This window comes from Schistocerca nitens, chromosome 9 (assembly GCF_023898315.1).
Source record: "Schistocerca nitens isolate TAMUIC-IGC-003100 chromosome 9, iqSchNite1.1, whole genome shotgun sequence".
Classification (NCBI taxonomy): Eukaryota; Metazoa; Arthropoda; class Insecta; order Orthoptera; family Acrididae; genus Schistocerca; species Schistocerca nitens.
In genome coordinates, this window is record NC_064622.1 from 443,258,216 (window position 1) to 443,280,559 (window position 22,344).

Sequence of the window (22,344 nt, forward strand, 5' to 3'; positions counted from 1 at the left end):
GTGTAATTTTGTTTCATTACAAGTAATACTGTCAGTAAACTGCTTGGTGTCTCACAAGTTGGCTGCTTTGTTCAAGTGGCGTCCGCCTGTAGCCTTCATTTTCCTGTTCCTCCTCACCCCTCAGCTGCACTCATCACCATGCTCAGTGCACTAGGCAGGAGTACAGCTGAAGCACTGTTTTTCCAGGCCTGTGTTAAGGGCTCTAAAACCAGAAAAGTTTGGCAACCACCCATTTAGTGCAGTAATAATATAAGGGGCATTCAAAAAGAGATGAGCCGGAGGTGTAATTACAGAAACCAGTACCTGTATGTTAGAGATATTGACCCTGGATGTTGAGACACTTGTCCCTCTGTGACGCAAGGCAATGAACTGCTGTATCGTTAAATTCCCAGGGCTGCGATGTTAACCAGTTCCGCATGTACAACTGGACGTTGTCGTCCGAGGTGAATCGTTTGCCCCTCAGAGACTTTTTAAGGGGACCGAAAATGGCGTAACCACAGGGAGAGAGGTCCAGACTGTATAGAGGGTCACTGAGAACCTCCCATTTGAATTTCTGCAGGTGTGCCATGACTGTGTTGGCCATATGAGGCTTTGCATTGTCACGGAGCAGAATGGCCCCATGAGTGAGATTGCCCGGTCGTTTTGATTTGATCGCCAGGTGAAGGCTGGTCAAGGTTTGCAAGTAATGCTGGGCATTCACTGTTGTCCTGTGCTGCAGGGAGTGAATCAGAAGGGGGCCACATCTTGGTCAAAGAAGAAAAGGCTCTGAGGGGCAAATGGTTCACCTCGGATGACGACATCCAGCTGTACTTGCAGAACTCGATAACATCGCAGCCCTGAGAATTTTATGAGACAGCCATTCACCTCCTTGTGTAACAGCCGGACAAGTGTCTCAACAACCAGGGTCAGTACTTCTAACATACAGGTACTGGTTTCTGTAATTATGCCTCCGGCTCGTTTCTCTTTGAATGCCTCTTACACTTTCAAATGAGAATGTTGTATTTGAGTTCATGGTCAGGTAAAAGCAAGCTTATGAACCCCTCCCACTTTCTACACCTGCCTCCAATTTTGCTCTCACCCCACAACCCCCACTCCACTTGGACACAGACACACAAAATATAGAAAAGCTCATAGACAATGGTATTACTCAGGAATTAAAGGTGCCTCACCAGTAATTTCCCACGTCTAATTTTATTTCTATTTTTCTATAATAAAAGCAAAATCTCTGTGAAATATATATGGCGACATGAGAAAATTTGCCTGATTTATCGGAACTTGAAAGTATCACACGCGAGGTGCTAACCCTCCTCACACACACACACACACACACACACACACACACACACACACACACACACACACACACACACACACGCAGACAAACAAACAAACTAACTCTTTAAGAGACACTGTAGCCCCTTCCTCCCCCACCCCCTTCTCTATCTCCCTCCCTCCCCTCCCCTCCCCTCCACTCCACTCCACTCCACTCCACTCCACTCTCTATGTGAAATGTAGGCTCATCATGAATAGTCATTTCCACCAGATACATTTTGGATAACTTTGTGATTCTGGTTAGCAATAACAACATAAGAAAAGCTGTCATGGCGATTCAAATTTCTTATGCAGCAGCTTTCACTACCCAGACTGAGCTGCAACTTTATTAACTGGGCAGCAGACAGAATTCATAAATTATGCCCACTTCTCATTACCAGTGCAACTGCTATGAACTTTATTAGCAGACTCTTTTATCTCCACCTGGTAGGTAAAAGACGATAATTGTGACAGACTCTTCTTTTCATTCCATTGTGCTGCTTCTGTATTCCCTATAGTGTAACAGTTATCTAATGGTATTTTTTTTTAATGAACTGTGAATGACAGTATCAGTTTAAAGGTGTTTAATGGCACTGTCAGCAGCACCCTATGAACTGCGTCACAAGTCACATTGGGAGCTACTTCTCTCAAGCTAACACTAGTTTCTGTATTTAGACATGTTTCAGCAGCTGTTGTGAATGCCTTAGCCAATATAGCAGCAAACATGCAGGGGGAATCAGCAATGAATGACCTTTTGGGGAGACTTCTGGAGCTGTTTGTGCAGCTTGGACTTGAAGGGAAGAGAGCCTCAGAGAAAGCTCCTGCCGCACAGAAGGTACTGTTAGCCAAAGTACTATAACTGTCCTTATGTTAAGAAAAAATATTTTTATTAGAATTCCAGTAAAATTTTCAAATAATACTTTTCTCTGGTACCAGTTCTGGATGTGTCATTTTCAATATTTTTAACACAAATCTGAAATAACATGAAGTGTTGCTAAGGAGAAAGACAGTGTCCCATAGACTCGTTGAACACATTATTGATAATTTGGAAATATGATTAATTATGTCAAAAGGAAAATTCCTTCAATAAAAATGTAAAGTTATGAGACAGAATTGCTGATCGGTACTTACTTTCAGAAGGAAAAATTACAGTACATCAGATGGACAGACATGAAAGTACACACACTATCCTCCTATTCAGAACAAAGAAATCTGTTTCCCGTCGTCTTGGGGTCTGAGTGACCTGCCCTTCCTTTTTGATCTGCCCCAGCCTTAACACTCTCCCCTGCCTGAGGAAGGAACTATTAGTTCAGAAAACTAGGATAATATGATGTACTTTCACATGCTCTATAAGTAATGTAAGTTTCACCTCCTGAAAGTAAGTGCTGGCAAGCAATTCTACCTCATAAGTTCATAGAAATATGCTGTAATATTGATACAGAAAGTGATGATGGCTCAAGACATCTTAAGTCTGTGACATATTGGCTGGAGAAGTTTAGTCGCTGCATGGTGTAGCCATGCGGTCGGAGGCACCTTGCCATGGTTCGCATGGCTCCCCCCCTCAAAGGTTTGAGTCCTCCCTCGGGCTTGGGTGTGTGTGTTGTCCTTAGCATAAGTTGGTTTAAGTTAGATTAAGTAGTGTGTAAGCCTAGGGACTGATGACCTCAGCAGTTTGGTCCCATAGGAACTAAAGAAATAGGCATGTGCACTATATTCTTCAAGTTAAGACAACAATTTTCATGCTGATTTTCCATATCATTTCAAGAATTACAAGAACATGTCAGTGCTCTATCTGTATATCAGTGCTTAAACAATTACAGCTCCAGAACTGAAGATGGATACTCTATTTATAGTGTACTGCCTCACTCCTCTAACCCAAAGTTCCATCTAGTAACCATTGATTTTAAAATTGCAAGTGGTATTGGAGATTTCAGAAACTAATGCAATAGGTATGAAAAACAGTGTTTGTATTTTTAGTCATCTCTAATCACCCACACCTAAATGTTAAGTAACATTAGTTATGTGCTAATACCGTGTTTTGCTGTGAAACCTGTTCATTTGTTTTTAAAAATGTATCCAGAATATTCTGCATATGCAATGGAACCTAAACTTTCCATGTAAACCATATGGTGAAAAAGATGTAACAACATTCAGATAGATCAAAAAATTATAGTTTACAGTAAAACATACAATGAGTTGCAACACCCAAAAGAACAGGAAAAAAAGTGTACAAAACTTACCTTCCTTGTCTTGTATGATAAAAAAAGAGGAAGAAGGGAAAAGGACAAGAGAAATTAACACGTTGTTTGAATGCTAAAAAGACTCACGAATTTTTGTTTGCTTATTTCTTGATATCATTTTGTCAATTAAGTTCATTTCAGTGGCTAATACCGTTGATCATTACACAGAATCTCTTCAATGTTTGTGTTACAGGCTTCAAGTAGCGCTGGCAATCTTGGTGTACTTATTCCAGTTATTGCAATGCTAATGCGCCGTTTGCCTCCAATACGTCATCCAAAACCTAGACTACACAAACTGTTCAGAGATTTTTGGTTATATTGCGTAGTAATGGGATTTACAGCATCTGATTCAAGTGAGATTTTTATTTCCGTTTTACTTGTTGAAAATTCTTATGTTCATTTTATGTTGGATTTATCATGAGAAAGTCATTAAACATATTGAAGTGAAATTCTGTGTGTGTTTATTTTGTTGTGTTGTTATAGGGTTGTGGCCATCTGATTGGTATGATGGTGTTAAAGTAATTGCTGTAAAGTCACCATATCTTGTCTCTCAGACTTCATCACGTTCTGAAATGCGAGAATTACAATATACAGCTGCTGTTCGCAATGATAGTGTATCACTTGTGAGTAACTGTAATCACCAACATAATTATGCTTATTTCTGTGCATATTATTTTATTATTGTTAATTGTTTCATTATTTTTTTTCTCCTGCATCTCTCTCTCTCTCTCTCTCTCTCTCTCTCTCTCTCTCTCTGTGTGTGTGTGTTGAGAAATACTGGGGATGAGAGTGTATAAAAAATATTACACAGAAAACTTATTGCATCAGATCGTATACATGAATACAACATAATGTTTTGAAATTATTTAGTTATTATCTGTATATGTTGCAGAATGAACTTCAGGATCTCAAGAACCAGATACTGATTCTCCTAGAACATCCACCGGACATTGCAGCTTATGTAAAAGCACTGTCATTTGCTCAAACTACATATCTATTGTCTGTATACTGGCTTGAAATAATGAGGTAAATTTTGTTTTAAGCACAAGAATAAGATTGTATTATCACTTTCAGCCTTTTTGCACAGGCTATAAAAGGATTTGTAATTGTCACTGTTGATATTTTTAATTTTTTTCTTGACAGAGTTGAGAATTCAAATGAACCTAGTTTGCAACCAATCCTGGAGTACCTGAGCGATTCAGCATTACAAAAAGACAAATCAGGAATGTGGTCTTGCGTATGCAGGTGCCGTATAATTTAATGTCATACTTTATAAAGGGAAGCACATGTATCACTACACATTACATAAATGTTGGTACTGTATGTACATAGAAACGAGACTGGTAAAATATTTGCAGATAATGCTGCTCAGTGCAGAACATGGCAGCTCTGAATGACACACAATAGATTTTATAAAGTTACACGCCACCTATTCACAGATCAGTTCAGATGACCTGCTTGATGGGTATTTTTTTAACGGTGTCATTATTGTTCTTATGTAGCATAATGCCAAAATCCCCATCATTTGATGAAGGAGAAGGAAATGAGAGATAGTCACTTTGGTTGTTATACTCTATGTAATTTGCTGCCCTTTTGGGTATAATTATTCCTACATGTATATAAAAAAATTCAATGTGATTTGAGAGGAGAACTTTCCATTTAATTTCTTAATAATTGTTTCATAAAATTTAGTGAAAAATAAATGATGAAACATGTATTTTAATGCTTTATTATTATTATTATTATTATTATTATTATTATTATTATTATTCATATAATGGTACACTAATCTATCCACAGCGTTGGTGACAGGGTATTTGCTAAATTTGTGGATGTGATGTCAAATAAACCAAAGGATGAAGCTCGTGAAAGAGAATTAGAGAACCACGCCCAATATCTTCTTGTAAATTTCAATCATATTCACAAACAGATAAGAAGAGTTTCTGACAAATATCTTTCTGGTCTTGTTGACAGGTAAAGTGATATTGAAACTAAATCTCAGTTTTGAGGAAGTGGTATTATATGAATGATTATGTTGCATATTTATTTTTCTGTTTCTCAATCTACATATAAGTAATTAAACTCATTTTGCTCTTGTCTCTGCGCTTCAGTTTCATCATTAAACTGTTCTGCTTGTCACAACAGTAATTATAACAGTAGTAACAATAATTATACTAAGAAGAAATTGGACATGAAAAATGTAGTCCTCAGTGACAATAAGTGAATTTACTGTGACTGCCCTTCCATCTATTGCACCCCTCATTCTGTCCACCTCATTCCCATTCTTTCAGCCATAACATAGATTAACATTAGCTAACAGCAGCAGCAACAAACTGTAGTGAGTAAATTTAGTTTGCTACATTGGGTGAAGTTATCGAAATTTAAATTGTTTTTGTCAATGACATAACTGTTATACATCAGTTAATACAAATACAATTCTTTGGGAAACATGCTTTAAAATATTCATCATGTTTTTAAAGGATGTGGGTGGTAAAATTTAGGAATTGATTTGAAGATTGTGAAATCAGATTGACATGTTAAAAAAATGCTACTGGGATAGAAGTGTTAGTACCATTTCAGCTATTAGAAATGGTAATTGTGATTACTGTAATTTGCAAATGAATTGATTTTTGTCACAATAAAAAAGGAAAAAGGGCAGCTGAACTGTGAAGAGAGTAAAAGATCACCACAAGGCCATGTCATCCTATAGAAAGATCAGAATAACTTTAGGGAAAATTAAATGTGTCAGCATGAATTAAGAGAGTGAAAGAAATTACACTGTTAAGCACAGAGGAGACAGCAGATGGTTGGAAAGTGTACATTGAGGACATAATACCAAAGGGGGGAACTGTCTGTTGGCATGATAGAAGAAGAAATCTGTGGTGGTTTGGAGGACATAGAGGAACCAGTATTAGAGTCAGAGTTTGGTAGAGCTTTGAAAGATGTATGATCAAATGAGGCAGAAGGGGTAGATAAAATTTCTAGAGGTATTGGGAATGTGGCAGAAAAATGATTATTCAAGTTAGAGTGTAGGCTGAAGACTTACTATCTGATTTTCAGGTGAGTATCATCTACACAGTGCCAAAGATATCAGTGGAAGATAAATGCGAGAACTGTCACATTGCCCCAGCAAAGGTAAACGCTCCAGACAGGCAGCTACCAGCTCATTGCTCTATGGTGACTTTCTCCTTTCATGTGCTAATCATCTTCACTATACTTGGTCCTCTCAGTTGTTGATAAATAGACAGTCACACTATTCTTTCATAACATCTAGTGTCAAGCTTCATTTTTAATTTAAATATTTTAAATATGAAAGTAGGAAAAGAAAATAATGCTTCAACAACTGATCTATTACAATAGTTTCTTATTAATTTAACAAGCAGACTTTACTTTCTCCATATGATGTCCATGTTATTGATATATTCTTTGCATTTACAGATTCCCACACTTACTGTGGAATTGCCGCGTGCTGTGGTCAATGCTAGATATTTTGCAAGTTTTATCTTTTTCACTTGAACTTGATCCTAATAAAGAGACTCCAACAGTTCACATACCAGGAATGCCGTATACTTTACTACTTATGGATACTTTAGAGGCAAGGGAGGTTAGTACAAAATGTCTTAAACTATATCCTGGTTGCATTAGTAAGTATGTGGTGATAAATAAATCTTTTGTAGGATAAATTACTGATAAATTATTAAAAATGTACATGTAAATAATAAAATTATGTTTGGTGTTGTGTTTAATTTCTGTAGGCAGTTAAGTAATTGATAAAGCTGGTAATTAGATATAAAAACACTTTTCTTTCACCGAGCAAGATGGTGCAGTGGTTAACACACTGGACTCAGGTTCAGGAGGATGATGGGTCAAACCTGCATCTGGCCATCCTGATTTAGGCTTTCCATGATTTCCCTAAACCACTTCAGGCAAATGCTAGGATGGTTCCTTTGAAAGGGCATGATCGTTTTCCTTCCTTATCCTTCACTCATCTGATGGTATTGATGACCTCACTGTTTGGTCCATTCCAACCTACCTACCTACTTACCTACCTACCTACCTTTGTTCCTCCATTATAGATAACCACACGTGTTTTTCAGGAATGCCTTTCGTACAAGAGTTGTGATGAAACTTACCTTGCACCTAAACAAAATGAAGTGGTACAGTAATAAGACACTGCACTTGTTTATGTGAGGATGACAGTTACAATCCCTGTCTGGCCACTGAATTGCAATATCCTTTCCCATTCTTCTTCAATTTGAATTTATGCTCCATTTGTAATGACCTCATCGCAAATGGGATGTAAAACTCCAATCTTTGTTCCTTCATCCATCTAGAAAAATTGTCTAGCCACAAAAAATGAAGCTTTTTACAGCACTGGCACGAAAAATACATAGCTTCAAGTGTGACAACTGATTGCTATGATAAGCAGGTGTGCAATAACTCGGTGTTTCACACAGGATGGCAGTTAAGTAATGTCCACCTGGGCATTGCCTCTGGTAGGGTGAAAAAATGTTAGCAAATAAAAAATGCAAAAGTTTCCTTAGAATACCCTAATTAATTACCATTCTTCATTTATCGATGTGGTCACCAATTGTTGAGTGCAGCATCCACATGGCTCCAATCAGGCTATGCAAATGCCATCATCTTCATGAACAGGAATCAGACTGCAAATAGAACATTACCCATATCGCCAGCATTGTCTATTGTTGAAGATGTGCCACTACTGTCAACAAGATGAGTTCCAGTAAACAATCTGGATGCTCAGGCAAACTGTGAAGCTCCTGTCAGAGCCAGAAGGGTTCTCAGCCTCACAAAATAAATCTCTGTGGCGGCAACAATCATATCCACCACAAGTGGACAAGAAACTCTCTAGGTCATCAATCAGTTGCCATGAACCTGCCACAACTTGTCCCTAAGGATATGTGCAGAGATGCAGCTGAAACAGGACACTGGTTAACTCAGTATTGTTGTTGAAGAGTCATGCATTGCTCCAGCCATCTTTGAATGCATAGTGGGCAACATGTTTCAACATCTTAAATGAATGGTGTGTTTTTGCTACCTGGATGATATTTTCATTTTCTTGAATATATTTAAAGATAGATTTAAGTGTCAGGAAGTCATTTCTGAAAGTATTTGTATGGAGTGTAGCCATGTATGGAAGTGAATGATGGACGATAAATAATTTGGACAAGAAGAGAATAGAAGCTTTTGAAATGTGGCGCTACAGAAGAATGCTGAAGATTAGATGGGTAGATCACATAACTAATGAGGAAGTATTGAATAGGATTGGGGAGAAGAGAAGTTTGTGGCACAACTAGACTAGAAGAAGGGATCGGTTGGTAGGACATGTTCTGAGGCGTCAAGGGCTCACCAATTTAGTATTGGAGGGCAGCGTGGAGGGTAAAAATCGTAGAGAGAGACCAAGAGATGAATACACTAAGCAGATTCAGAAGGATGTAGGTTGCGGTAGGTACTGGGAGATGAAGAAGCTTGCACAGGATAGAGTAGCATGGAGAGCTGCATCAAACCAGTCTCAGGACTGAAGACCACAACAACAACAACAACAACAACAACAACATTTAAAGAGCCTCTAAGTTGCTTGAAGACTGTGCTGAAATGTGTCCATGACACAGAACTAGGTCTGAATTCAAGAAAGTGCCATTTTGTCACCAAAGAAACAAAAAGCTCAGGCCACATAGTTAACTGAAACAGTGAATCTGTCCTGATGTCGAAAAAGTAACTGCCATAACAGATTTTCCAACTTCTTGGCACATTATGATCTGACAGGTTTCCTTGGAATATGCTCCTACTACCAACGTCTGGCTACACTCCATACAAATACTTTCAGAAACGACTTCCTTACACGTAAATCTATACTCGATGTTAACAAATTCCTCTTCTTCAGAAACGCTTTCCTTGCCATTGCCAGTCTACATTTTATATCCTCTCTACTTCAACCACTATCAGTTATTTTGCTCCCCAAATAGCAAAACTCCTTTACTATTTTAAGTGTCTCATTCCGGAGGTAAAATAGTCCCCCATTCAGATCTCCGGGTGGGGACTATTCAGGAGGACGTCATTATCAGGAGAAAGAAAACTGGCATTCTACGGATAAGAGCGTGGAATGTCAGATCCCTTAATCGGGCAGGTAGGTTAGAAAATTTAAAAAGGGAAATGGATAGCTTAAAGTTAGATATAGTGGGAATTAGTAAAGTTCGGTGGCAGGAGGAACAAGACTTTTGGTCAGGTGAATACAGGGTTATAAATACAAAATCAAATAGGGGTAATGCATGAGTAGGTTTTATAATGAATAAAAAAAATTGGAGTGCGGGTAAGCTACTACAAACAGCATAGTGAACGCATTATTGTGGCCAAGATAGACACGAAGCCCACGCCTACTACAGAAGTACAAGTTTATATGCCAACTAGCTCTGCAGATGATGAAGAAACTGATGAAATGTATGATGAGATAAGAGAATTTATTCAGGTAGTGAAGGGAGACGAAAATTTAATAGTCATGGGTGACTGGAATTCGTCAGTAGGAAAAGGGAGAGAAGGAAACATAGTAGGTGAATATGGATTGGGGGTAAGAAATGAAAGAGGAAGCCGTCTGGTAGAATTTTGCACAGAACATAAAGTAATCATAGTTTACACTTGGTTCAAGAATCATGAAAGAAGGTTGTATACATGGAAGCACCCTGGAGATACTAAAAGGTATCAGATAGATTATATAATGGTATGACAGAGATTTAGGAACCAGGTTTTAAATTGTAAGACATTTCCAGGGTCAGATGTGGACTGCCCACAATTTATTGGTTATGAACTGTAGATTAAAACTGAAGAAACTGCAAAAAGGTGGGAATTTAAGGAGATGGGACCTTGATAAACTGACGAAACCAGAGGTTGTAGAGAGTTTCAGGGAGAGCATAAGGGAATAATTGACAGGAATGGGGGAAAGAAATACAGTAGAAGAAGAATGGGTAGCTCTGAGGGATGTAGTAGTGAAGGCAGCAATGATCAAGTAGGTAAAAAGACAAGGGCTGGTAGAAATCCTTGGGTAACAGAAGAAATATTTAATTTAATTGATGAAATGAGAAAATGTAAAAATGCAGTAAATGAAGCAGGCAAAAAGGAATACAAATGTCTCAAAAATGAGATCGACAGGGAGTGCAAAACTGCTAAGCTAGAGGACAAATGTAAGGATGTAGAGGCTTATCTCACTAAGGGTAAGATAGATACTGCCTACAGGAAAATTAAAGAGACCTTTGGAGAAAAGAGAACCACTTGTATGAATATCAAGAGCTCAGATGGAAACCCAGTTCTAAGCAAAGAAGGGAAAGCAGAAAGGTGGAAGGAGTATATAGAAGGTCTATACAAGGGCAATGTACTTGAGGACAATATTATGGAAATGGAAGAGGATGTAGATAAAGATGAAATGGGAGATACAATACTGTGTGAAGAGTTTGACAGAGCACTGACAGACCTAAGTTGAAACAAGGCCCCGGGTGTAGACAACATTCCATTAGAACTACTGACAGCCTTGGGAGAGCCAGACCTGACAAAACTCTACCATCTGGTGAGCAAGATGTATGAGACAGGCAAAATACCCTCAAACTTCAAGAAGAATATAATAATTCCAATCCCAAAAAAAGCAGGTGTTGACTGATGTGAAAATTACTGAACTATCAGTTTAATAAGTCACAGCTGCAAAATACTAACGTGAATTCTTTACAGACGAGTGGAAAAACTGGGAGAAGTCGACCTCGGGGAAGATGAGTTTGGATTCCGTAGAAATTTTGGAACACGTGAGGCAATACTGACCTTACGCCTTATCTTAGAAGAAAGATTAAGGAAAGGCAAACCTATGTTTCTAGCATTTGTAGACGTAGAGAAAGCTTTTGACATTGTTGACTGGAATACTCTCTTTCAAATTCTAGAGGTGGCAGGGGTAAAATACAGGGAGCGAAAGGCTATTTACATTTTGTACAGAAACCAGATGGCAGTTATAAGAGTCGAGGGGCATGAAAGAGAAGCAGTGGTTGGGAAGGGAGTGAGACAGGGTTGTAGCCTCTCCCCGATGTTATTCAATCTGTATATTGAGCAAGCAGTAGAGGAAACAAAAGAAAAATTCAGAGTAGTTATTAAAATCCATGGAGAAGAAATAAAACCTTTGAGGTTCGCCGATGACATTGTAATTCTGTCAGAGACAACAAAGGACTTGGAAGAGCAGTTGAACAGAATGGACAGTGTCTTGAGAGGAGGCTATAAGATGAACATCAACAAAAGCAAAATGAGGATCATGGAATGTAGTCAAATTAAATCGGGTGATGCTGAGGGAATTAGATTAGGAAATGAGACACTTAAAGTAGTAAAGGAGTTTTACTATTTGGGGAGCAAAATAATCGATGATGGTCGAAGTAGAGAGGATATAAAATGTAGACTGGCAATGGCAAGGAAAGCGTTTCTGTAGAAGAGGAATTTGTTAACATCAAGTATAGATTTAAGTGTCAGGAAGTCATTTCTGAAAGTATTTGTATGGAGTGAAACATGGATGATAAATAGTTTGAACAGGAAGAGAATAGAAGCTTTTGAAATGTGGTGCTACAGAAGAATGCTGAAGATTAGATGGGTAGATCACGTAACTAATGAGGAGGTATTGAATAGAATAGGGGAGAAGAGGAGTTTGTGGCACAACTTGACAAGAAGAAGGTACTGGTTGGTAGGGCATGTTCTGAGGCATCTAGGGATCACAAATTTAGCATTGGGGGGGGGGGGGGGGGGGAGGAGGCAGTGTAGAGGGTAAAAATCATAGAGGGAGACCAAGAGATGAATACATTAAGCTGATTCAGAAGGATGTAGGTTGCAGTAAGTACTGGGAGATGAAAAAGCTTGCACAGAATAGGGTAGCATGGAGAACTGCCATCAAACCAGTCTCAGGACTGAAGACCACAACAACAACAACAACAACAACAACCAACGTATCACAAAGGTTTTCTTTCGCAAGGCACAGCAACTACAAGAACTACTGCAGGGAAATGCCAGATTTTATTGGCACAAGTGCGAGAATGATCTTTCTGTATCATTAAGGATGTGCTGACATTTTCACCAGTAACGGCACATTTTGACGAGAATGCCAGGATGGAACTACACACAGGCACTAATGGTTTTGCCATAGGTGCAACTTTTATACATATCTTGCATGCACTGAAAGAATAATTGCTTGGGCCTAATGTTCTCTAAGTCTGTGAAGAATTTCTATTAGACTGAGAAAGAGTGTATTGCGTTTATTTGGACATTCACTAAATTGGAATTGATATCCTTGGGAGGTTTCCGAAGTCAACGAATAGGAATAAATAGATAGTAGTGAGTGTTACCTAACTCATGCAGTACACTTTTACCAAGTCTCCCTAAATCACTTACTTTCTTTAGAAGAAATAATTTTGAAACATGGAGCACCATGTTTAATGATCTCTTGTCAGGAAAGTGTTTCATTCAAGACTGGTAGCAGAAGTAAATTCACAATGCAAAATTGTTCACTCTATGGCAACTGCCTACGATCCATGGCCAAATGACCTTTTAATAAGACATTGGGTAGTATGTCCTCAATGCTTGTTGCCTTCAGACAGACTTACTGGAGTGTGATGCTCCACAAAAGTAAGACAATACAGATTTCACATCATTTTTCCTGAACCTCAGTCCATTTCAAAGTGATGATACTAAGTGTGATTATGTCAAACAGCTCATCACTTGAACCAAAGAAGCCCTAGAAAGCTGGCACACTTGTGGATGTGGGATTCCCAGGATTAAAATCATGAGCTTTAAAAAAGATGCCAAATACCAGTTTGTAAGCCGCAAACTAGATAAAATAGTATGAATTTATACACCCATGAGGAAGGTTGGGCCATCATAAAAATGATTAAAGTGCAAGTTTGGCCCATTCTGAACCTACATTGCTTTTCAGACATTACATTCAAAGTCAAGGATAATAATCCTACATCAAGGAGACAAAATTTGAACATGTTGTTCAATTCCTTTGCATGAAACACTGTCATAATTCGGGCACAGACCGACAGTAGGGGCTCCAAATATTTCTAATGTGGAGGTCTCCCCAACAATCATGGTTGATCAATGGAAGTAACATTGCAGTGACCATGAGAAAGTGACTTGACCAGAATGTGAAGATACAGCTATGCTACTGTACAAAGAAGCACTGACTAGTCAGGTCCAGGAAGTTAGAATCCACTTTGAAACAGTGGATTCTTGGTTTTTCAAGGAAGGGGAGCAGTGCAGCATGCTGTGCATTGTTCACTGTCTTGTAGCAGATAGTCACTGGCTTGTATTGCACATATCATTGTATCAATTCTCTTCCCCAAATTGCTTATCATTTTAACATTTGTAATTTATGAAAGGTTCTGGGACTTATTTATTTATGAAATATTGGAACATATTATAATAATGCATGTGTTATATGCAGGAACACACACTGCATTCACAGGCATTTCAAGTCTATTTGTACCTTCATATGCACTCAATGAATGTGAAATATTAGTTCGGATGATGACCCTGCCATCATAATATTTACTTGATTCTGGATTCACCTAAATCTGTAATGCTTATGCTTGTATCATCTGCAAACAGAGAATCTTTAGGTTTAGTTGTGACAGTTAAAAGCAAGTCATTAGTTTGTATCAATACAATATGCAGCCATGGTATGAAACTACTTGAAAAGTATGTCACGAATAACCCAGTTGGATGCTAGCTCATTTCCTATTATGTGGGAGTGTATGGATCAGCTGAGATTAAAACCAATGTACTGTCTTAACCTTAATTTGATAATGTTTCAATTCAGGCAGTTCTAGCTGATGATTGCCTGAGGGCAACTAACCATCAGCGGAAAGGATAGGCAAACAGCTCACACACAGGCAGTCGTAGAACCAAGCTGCAGCCTATGCAGTCGTATGCCTCAGCTGAATGCCCACATCCTGACTTGGACAAATGACTCGTGCACACTGCAGAAATGGGCATAAATGAGGTGCAGTCTGGCAGGTAACCTACCACTTGCACCTGTCTGGCGGATGAGCTGTGGATGCTCACAGTCACCTGTGTCCTGTAGGTGTAGTTGGAACAGCTTGTTCTAATTTAGTTAGCAGTGTGCTGTGGTCTACATAGTCAAAAGACTTTGCCACGTAAGGTAACCAGTGGCCCAGTGTGTTAACACCACCTTCCTCAATTCTGCAGAGGTTTTTACCAACGGTGAAGGTTCAGAGTTTAATCTCCAACCATCAGAACTTCAAATAGTAGCAACAATGTTGCCAGTCATATACTGAAGGGCACTGCTGTCTCCCAAACTGCTTCAGGCCATCACGAAGCATGCCACTGTTTACAAATCTCTTCATGTATGTTCAACAGAGCGGAATATTCAGAGTGCAGAAACTGGAAACTTCTGAGGACAGTTACAAGTTGAGGCTAGAGGTCTGAAGAGTCTTTAAAGCTTCTCTTTCAGTAAAATCTTTTATTTTCTGCTCAGTTATTCCATTTATGAGGCAGTCTCTTCTTATCAGCCACTCAAAATTGCAAAGTGTACTCCTAATGAAACCTATGAAAAACGTAAAATTTGTGAGAAAAGCTAGTTAGGAAGATGTTATACAACTACTACTTTAAAAGGACATTTAATATATTTATATGCTATAGGATATGAAGAATTCTGGAAACTTGAACATAAAATGTGGTTTCCTTACCATGCTCCACTTCAGATGTACTCTGTGAAACTAAGAAACAATTTTGAAATAAATATACTGTAAAATAAAAAATGATTGCCCTTCAAGACACTGTTAAGTTGCTTTGAGCATCATGGACTCCAACATTTGCTGCAATTTATGACAAACTATGAGTTAAAGGTACACAATTCATTTTACTTTAAATACATGTGTTATCAATTACATAAAAATTTACAGTCAAACTAATTTGCTGTATAAGAAAATAATTTATAATAAAATTGAATTGTTATAAAATACCCAAAAACTGGCAGTTTTACACAATACAATTGTTATTCAAAAAGTATATGTAATTACTGCCTTTTACTATGACTTTGATTTGAACAAAACAGTTATATAGCCTCCAGGTTAATTAAATCACCAACCACTGCACCCCTATCAAGAATGATGTTAGCCACTGCCATCACCATTTCTTCCTCATTTCTTGTGTAGAGGTCCCAAGATTGGACATTATAACTTGTCTTTGTGATAATACTTTGTTGAAATGATATGTTGCACAAGTAGGACAATGCTAACACAGAATGCACGAATCTTCACTCTCTGACTTGATATCTGATAACATCCATAAAAAGCTTTCCACTACAGAGACTTAGTTATTAACTGAATAAACAGTAATTCCAGTTTGATATTTTCAGTCAATGTGTTTATTGTCATGTACATATTATCTTGAGATTAGATGTATGTTTTTTATTTCAGAGCATAGTAAAAGATTTTGCTGCACGATGTCAAGGCATTGTGCAAGAAGCAATGAAATGGGCACCTCAGGCTACACGCTCTCACCTGCAGGGGTACCTTAACCAGATTCAGAATATGGGTCAGTGGCACCATGCCGGTTTAGCACTTGCGACTGAGTGTGTCCTGCAGTACTCTGGAATCACCCCACCAATTGGTCCGATCAGTGTAAGTCATCGTTACTAATGTGCAAAAAATTCCATATGGTGTTATAAGCTATAATTCAAATCTTTGTGTAGATATAATACTCTTTGCAACATAGTTTTTCTCTGACAGACTGCATTCATTTGCTTGTTCCATGACATTATGAGTAATGTGTGAGAAATTAGTGTGTTGAGAGGAGAAGTAATGAACCTGGGTATGAATGAAATCAATATGTAGATGCGCCATGAAAGCAGAGTCATGTGATAAAACATTTGTGAACGAATTAATGTTCTTACACATAGCTTTCTCCTTCAGATTCCCTAAAGATTCCACAGTGCTATTTCCAACCTTGTGTGTTTTAAGTAATTGTAATGTTACATTTCAGGTAGGTATTGTTGATAAGCGGCCAGGTTGTGTTAACAGTGACTCACCAAGGTTTATGTCATCATTGTTGCTGCGCAGTCGTTCTGCTGGAGAAGTTGAAGGAATGTTGCAGGGTGGAGAAACGCGTGAAACTTTAGCCGATCAGTTGATTGAAGCTGTTTGGAATACATGTAAAGCAAAAGACAGTGAAGCTCATCATAGTGCTCTTTGGAGAGCAACAGCGCTTCTTATTTCTACTCCAGGTATTATTGTATGTACTGAAATTCACACATTTAATGAAATAAAGAACAATGTGGATGAGTTACTTACACTGAGGTGAGAAAAGTCATTGGGCAGCGATATGTACAAATACAGATGGTAGTAGTATCGAGTACACGGAGTATGAAAGGGCAGTGCATTGGAGTAGCAGTTGTTTGTACTCAGGTAATTCTTGTGAAAAGGTTTCCAACGTGATTATGGCCAAGCAACAAGAATTAACAGACTTTGAATGCAGAATGGTAGTTGGGCCTAGACAGGTGGGGCATTCCATTTCAGAAATCATTAGGGAATTCAATATTCCGAGATCCACAGTGTCAAGGGTGTGCTTTGAATACCAAAGTGCCTCTCATCATGGACAGCACAGTTGCCAAAGGCCTTCATTTGATGACTGAGAGCAGCAGCATTTGGAGAGAGTTGTCAGTGCTAACAGACAAGGAGCACTGTGTGAAATAACCACAGAAATTAATGTGGGACATACGATAAATGTATCTGCTAGAAAAGAGTGGTGAAATTTGGCATTAATGGGCTATGGCAGCAAACAACCAACACAAGTGCCTTTGTTAACAGCATGACATTACCTGCAGTATCTCTCGTGGTCTTGTGACCCTATCGGTTGGACCCTAGATGACTGGAAAACTGTGGCCTGGTCAGATGAGTCCCAGTTTCAGTTTATAAGAACTCATGTTAGTGTTAGAGTGTGGCACAGATGCCATGAACCTGTGAACCCAAGTTGTCAACAAGGCACTGTGCAAGCTGGTTGTGGCTCCATAATAGTGTGGGCTGTGTTTACATGGAACAGACTGTGTCCTCGGTTCTACCTGAACTGATGATTGACTGGAAATGGTTACATTTGGTTACTTGGAGACCATTTGCAGCCATTCATTGACTTCTTGTTCCCATGGCAATGCACCTGTTGTTCACCATTGGTTTGAAAAACATTACAGACAATTAAAGCAAATGATATGGCAACCCAGTTCACCTAATGTGAATTCCATCACAAATTTCTGGTATACAGGGTGATTGGAAATTCCCATTACAAACTTCTAGGACATGTAGAGGGTAGTGAGTACATAACATTTTGAATAGGAACCCATGTCGGGAAATGTATTGATTCCGTTCTACGACAGTTTCAATGCAGATGATTATCTCATCCACACCCACATGAGGAATGTACTTAGGTGTGACCCAGTACAATTGTTGCAATCCATTTGAAAAGAATACTGACTCATTCCATTATTACTTATGCATTTGCGTCACAACTTACACCGTATGGTTTACATTAGTCAACAACAACAAGAACCCAGCATCTACGGCACCAGCCACAACATACCGATACATTACAACAATGGCTTGATGTGGCGACCAGCAATGCTGTTACACACATTGTACCTCCGAAGCGTGTTCTGGTACACTCACTCCATCCCACTTGGTGTCTCTTCAATGTCTTGTGCAGTGGCCAGAACTCATGCCAGCAGATCTTCCTCTGTCTCTACAGGTGTCTCGTAAATTAGGCTCTTCATACGACCCCACAAGTAGTAAGTAGTCCATAGCGGTTAAATCCGGCGATCGTGGCGGCCATGCGGTTGGACCACCACAGCCTATCAATCTTTCACCATACTGTCTGTTGAGATGTCTCCGGACAGCCAGTGAAAAGTGAGGTGGTGCTCCATCATGCTGAAATCACATTTCCTGATGGATATTCAATGGCACAGCTTCCAAGAATGGGTCCATTATGTGTCGTAGGAAGACTAAGTATGCGGGACCCGTGAGCTTGGATGGAAGGAGGTATGGTCCAATCACATAATGTCCAGAATACCTGCCCACACGTCAATTCCAAACCTGTCTTGAAATCCCTGAACATGTGTGGCATGAGGGTTTTTGCCCACCCAGACATGGCTATTTCGAGCATTCAGAACACAATTCCTTGTGAACCTACATTCATCTGTGAAGAGAACTCGATGTGGAAACGGGCGTGTCGATGCAACAGTGCAGGAACCATGTGCAGAAGGTGGCGCATTGTGGAAAGTCTGCTGGACCCATAGCGTGTACCCTTTGTAAGTAGTACGGATATAATTGTTGTTCATGCAGGACGTCCAAGACAGTACTGTGACTAACAGCCATTGCACGTGCATTTTTTTGTGTACTCGTTGACGGGCCGTCTTCAATGCGACACAGTACACCTTCTTCAAATTCGGGAGTGCGGCGTCGCCATGGGGCACCACAGTCCTGCCTCCTCATGGTGAAGGTATCCATTTCTCGTAGCCGTTGTGTAACTTGGGCAAACAGTTTGTGCGATATAGTGTGACGGTGTGGGAAACGTTCGTGATACTGCTGACTAGCAGCTCTTCCATTACCTCCAGCTTCGCCATACACAAGGAGCATGTCTGTGTATTCTGCAAACATGTACTGCACCATGTTTCCTCTATTGGTGATGCATAGGTATTGACTCAGTCTCACAGCAAAGTGGACAATAAGTGACATCTGGGGATCGTTTGACATAGTACACGTCATCGTGTCTACCCTGTTGCATACCAGGACAGGGAACTCTGAGATATTTCTCTTTCCCTAAGCAGACGTTGACGAGGTACACATCTGAATTGAACATGTCGTAGATTGGAAACGATACAATTCTGGACATGGGTTCCTATTCAAAATGTTCTGTACTCACTACCCTCTACATGTCCTAGAAGTCTGTAATGGGAATTTCTGACCACCCTGTGTAATCGAGTGGTCTGTTCATTTACAAAACCTATACTGGCAACACTTTTGCAATCATGCACAGCAATAGAGGCAGCATGGCTCAATATTTCTGCAGTTGACTTCCAGCAACTTGTTGAGTACATATCATGTTGAGTTACTGCACTACTCCAGCCAAAGGGAGGTTGGACATGATATTAGGAGGTGCCCCATTACTTTTATCACCTGAGTGTAGAATTGTGACAGAGGTAATGTTAGTTTGGATGCACCAGATATCAAATTAATGGCAGTTTGTGTTAGTCATCAGAAAGGAGATACAGATGGCCAGTTCATCTTGCATGTTAATGTGAAGAGGTAGTATCAGTAGAAGAAGCCAAGAGTTTAATTTTACAAGACTTATGAAATTATGTAACAGAGCCAATGAGATACCACAGATCAGATTATTTTTGCACTTATTGAACAGTGAGAAGTTTATCTATAGTATATCTGGACTAAAGTTGTACAGTAGAAACTGAGTGCATGACAGAAATTTTAGAGGTTAAGTGATAGTTACTAAAGGCTTTAAGAAAAACTGCAAACACCTTTTTCCTGCAAATACAATCATAAAATGCTATGATAAATTTGTCGTGTATGTTTTTCACTTTTTGTGAATACCCATAGAATTTAGTTTGCACCTAAATAAAGATCTTGGAAGCCATTATATTCATTAATTGTGATTGTTGTTGTTGTTGTTGTTGTTGTTTTTGTTTTTGTTGTTGTTATCTTCATTCCGAAGATTGGTTTGATGCAGCTCTCCATGCTGCTCTATCTTGTGCAAGCCACTACATCTCTGAATAACTGCTGCAACTTCTATCCTCCTGAATCCACTTACCGTATTCATCTCTTGGTCTCCCTCTTTGATTTTTACTCCACACACACACACACACACACACACACACACACACAAACCTGCAAAACTGACCCTCCTCCAAGTCAGGTTGTGCCACAAATTTCCTTCATTCCCAATTCTATACAGTATTTCCTCATTAGTCATGTGATCTACCCATCTAATCTTCAGCATTCTTCTGTAGCACCACACTTCAAAGGCTTCTATTCTCTTCTTGTCTAAACCGTTTATCATCCACGTTTCACTCCCATACATGGCTACACTCCATACAAATACGTTCAGAAAAGACTTCATGGTACATAAATCTGTATTCTACGTTAACAGATTTTTTCCCTTCAGAAATGCTTTTCTTGCCATTGCTAGTATACATTTTGTATCCTCTCTACTTCATCAATCATCAGTTATTTTACTGCCCAAACAACAAAACTCATCTACTACTTTTATTATCTCGTTTCCTAATATAACTCCCTCAGCATCATCTGGTTTGACTACATTCTTGTTTTGCTTTTATCAATGCTCCTCATATATTCACCTTTCAAGACACTATACATTCCAGTTGATAGCTCTTCCAAGTCCTTTTCTGTCTGTGACAGACTTTCAGTATCATCGCCAAACCTCGAAGTTTTTATTTATTCTTCCTGAACTTTCTTTTAACTGCCATCTGGTATCTGTACAAGTTGGAAAATGGCCTTTTGCTGCTTGTATCTTACTCCTAGTACCTTCAGAATTTCAAAGAGAGTATTCCAGTCAACATTGTCAAAAGCTTTTCTAAGTCTACAAATGCTACAAACATAGGATTGCCCTTCCTTAACCTATCTTCTAAGGTAAGTCATAGGGTCAGTATTACCATGCATATGTCCACATTTCTCCAGAATCCAAACTGATCTTCCCTGAGGTCAGCCTCTACCAGTTTTTTCCATTCTTCTGTAAAGGATTCATGTTAGTATTTTCCAGCCATGACCTATTAGGCTAATAACTCAGTAATATTCACACCTGTCAGCACCTACTTTCTTTGGAATTGGAATTACTACATTCTTCTTGAACTCTGAGGGTATTTCGCCTGACTCATATATCTTGCAAACCAGATGGAAGACTTTTGTCATGGCTGGCTCTCCCAGGGCTATCAGTAGGTCTGATGGAATGTCATCTACTCCCAAGACCTTATTTCAACTTAGATCTTTCAGTGCTCTGTCAAGTATCATGTCTCCCATCTCTTCTTCATCTACATCCCATTCCATTTCTATAATATTGCCTTCAAGTTAATCTCCCTTGTATAGACCCTCTATATACTCTTTTCACCTTTCAGCTTTCTCTTTTTTGCTTAGGATTTATTTTCCGTTTGAGCTCTTGATATTAATACTTCTGCTTCTCTTTTCTCGAAAGGCCTCTTTAACTCTCCTGTAGGCAGCTTCTATCCTTCCTCTTGTGAAATATGCTTCTATATCCTTACATTGGTCCCCTAGCCAATTCCTGCTTAGCCATTTTGCACTTCCTGTCACTCTTGTTTTAGATGTTTGTGGTCCCTTTCACTGCTTCATTTGCTACATTTTTATATTTTCTCATTTCATCAGTTAAATTCAATATCTCCTGTGTTATTTAAGGATTTCTATTGGGTCCTTTCTTTTTATGTATTTAAATCTCTGCTGCCTTCAGTATTTCATCTCTTAAAGCTACCCATTTGTCTTCTACTGCATCCCTTTCCCCTGCTCCAGCAAGTCATTGCCCAGGGCTTCCTATGAAACTTGCAACCATCTCTGGTTGTTTCAACTTGTCCAAGTCCCATTTCCATAATTTCCTGCCTTTTTGCAATTTTTTTAGTTTTAATTTGCAGCATATAACCAATTAATTGTGGTCAAAGTCCACATTTGCCCCTGTAAATGTCTTACAATTTGAAATTGGTTTCAAAATCTCTGTCTTA

The 22,344-nt window shown here is 39.0% G+C and overlaps 1 protein-coding gene across 2 annotated transcripts in view; it reads left to right on the forward strand.

Moving 5' to 3' along the window:
* LOC126202961 (phosphatidylinositol 4-kinase alpha) overlaps positions 1-22,344 on the forward strand; it is a 203,645-nt gene that overhangs the window by 97,620 nt on the left and 83,681 nt on the right. For both annotated transcript variants that reach the window (XM_049937089.1, XM_049937090.1), the window contains 9 exons: positions 1,987-2,146; positions 3,745-3,904; positions 4,035-4,174; positions 4,444-4,577; positions 4,695-4,796; positions 5,352-5,525; positions 6,990-7,155; positions 16,022-16,225; positions 16,587-16,827. In XM_049937089.1, coding sequence (XP_049793046.1) covers positions 1,987-2,146; positions 3,745-3,904; positions 4,035-4,174; positions 4,444-4,577; positions 4,695-4,796; positions 5,352-5,525; positions 6,990-7,155; positions 16,022-16,225; positions 16,587-16,827 — 1,481 coding nt within the window. The remainder of the gene's footprint in view (positions 1-1,986; positions 2,147-3,744; positions 3,905-4,034; positions 4,175-4,443; positions 4,578-4,694; positions 4,797-5,351; positions 5,526-6,989; positions 7,156-16,021; positions 16,226-16,586; positions 16,828-22,344) is intronic.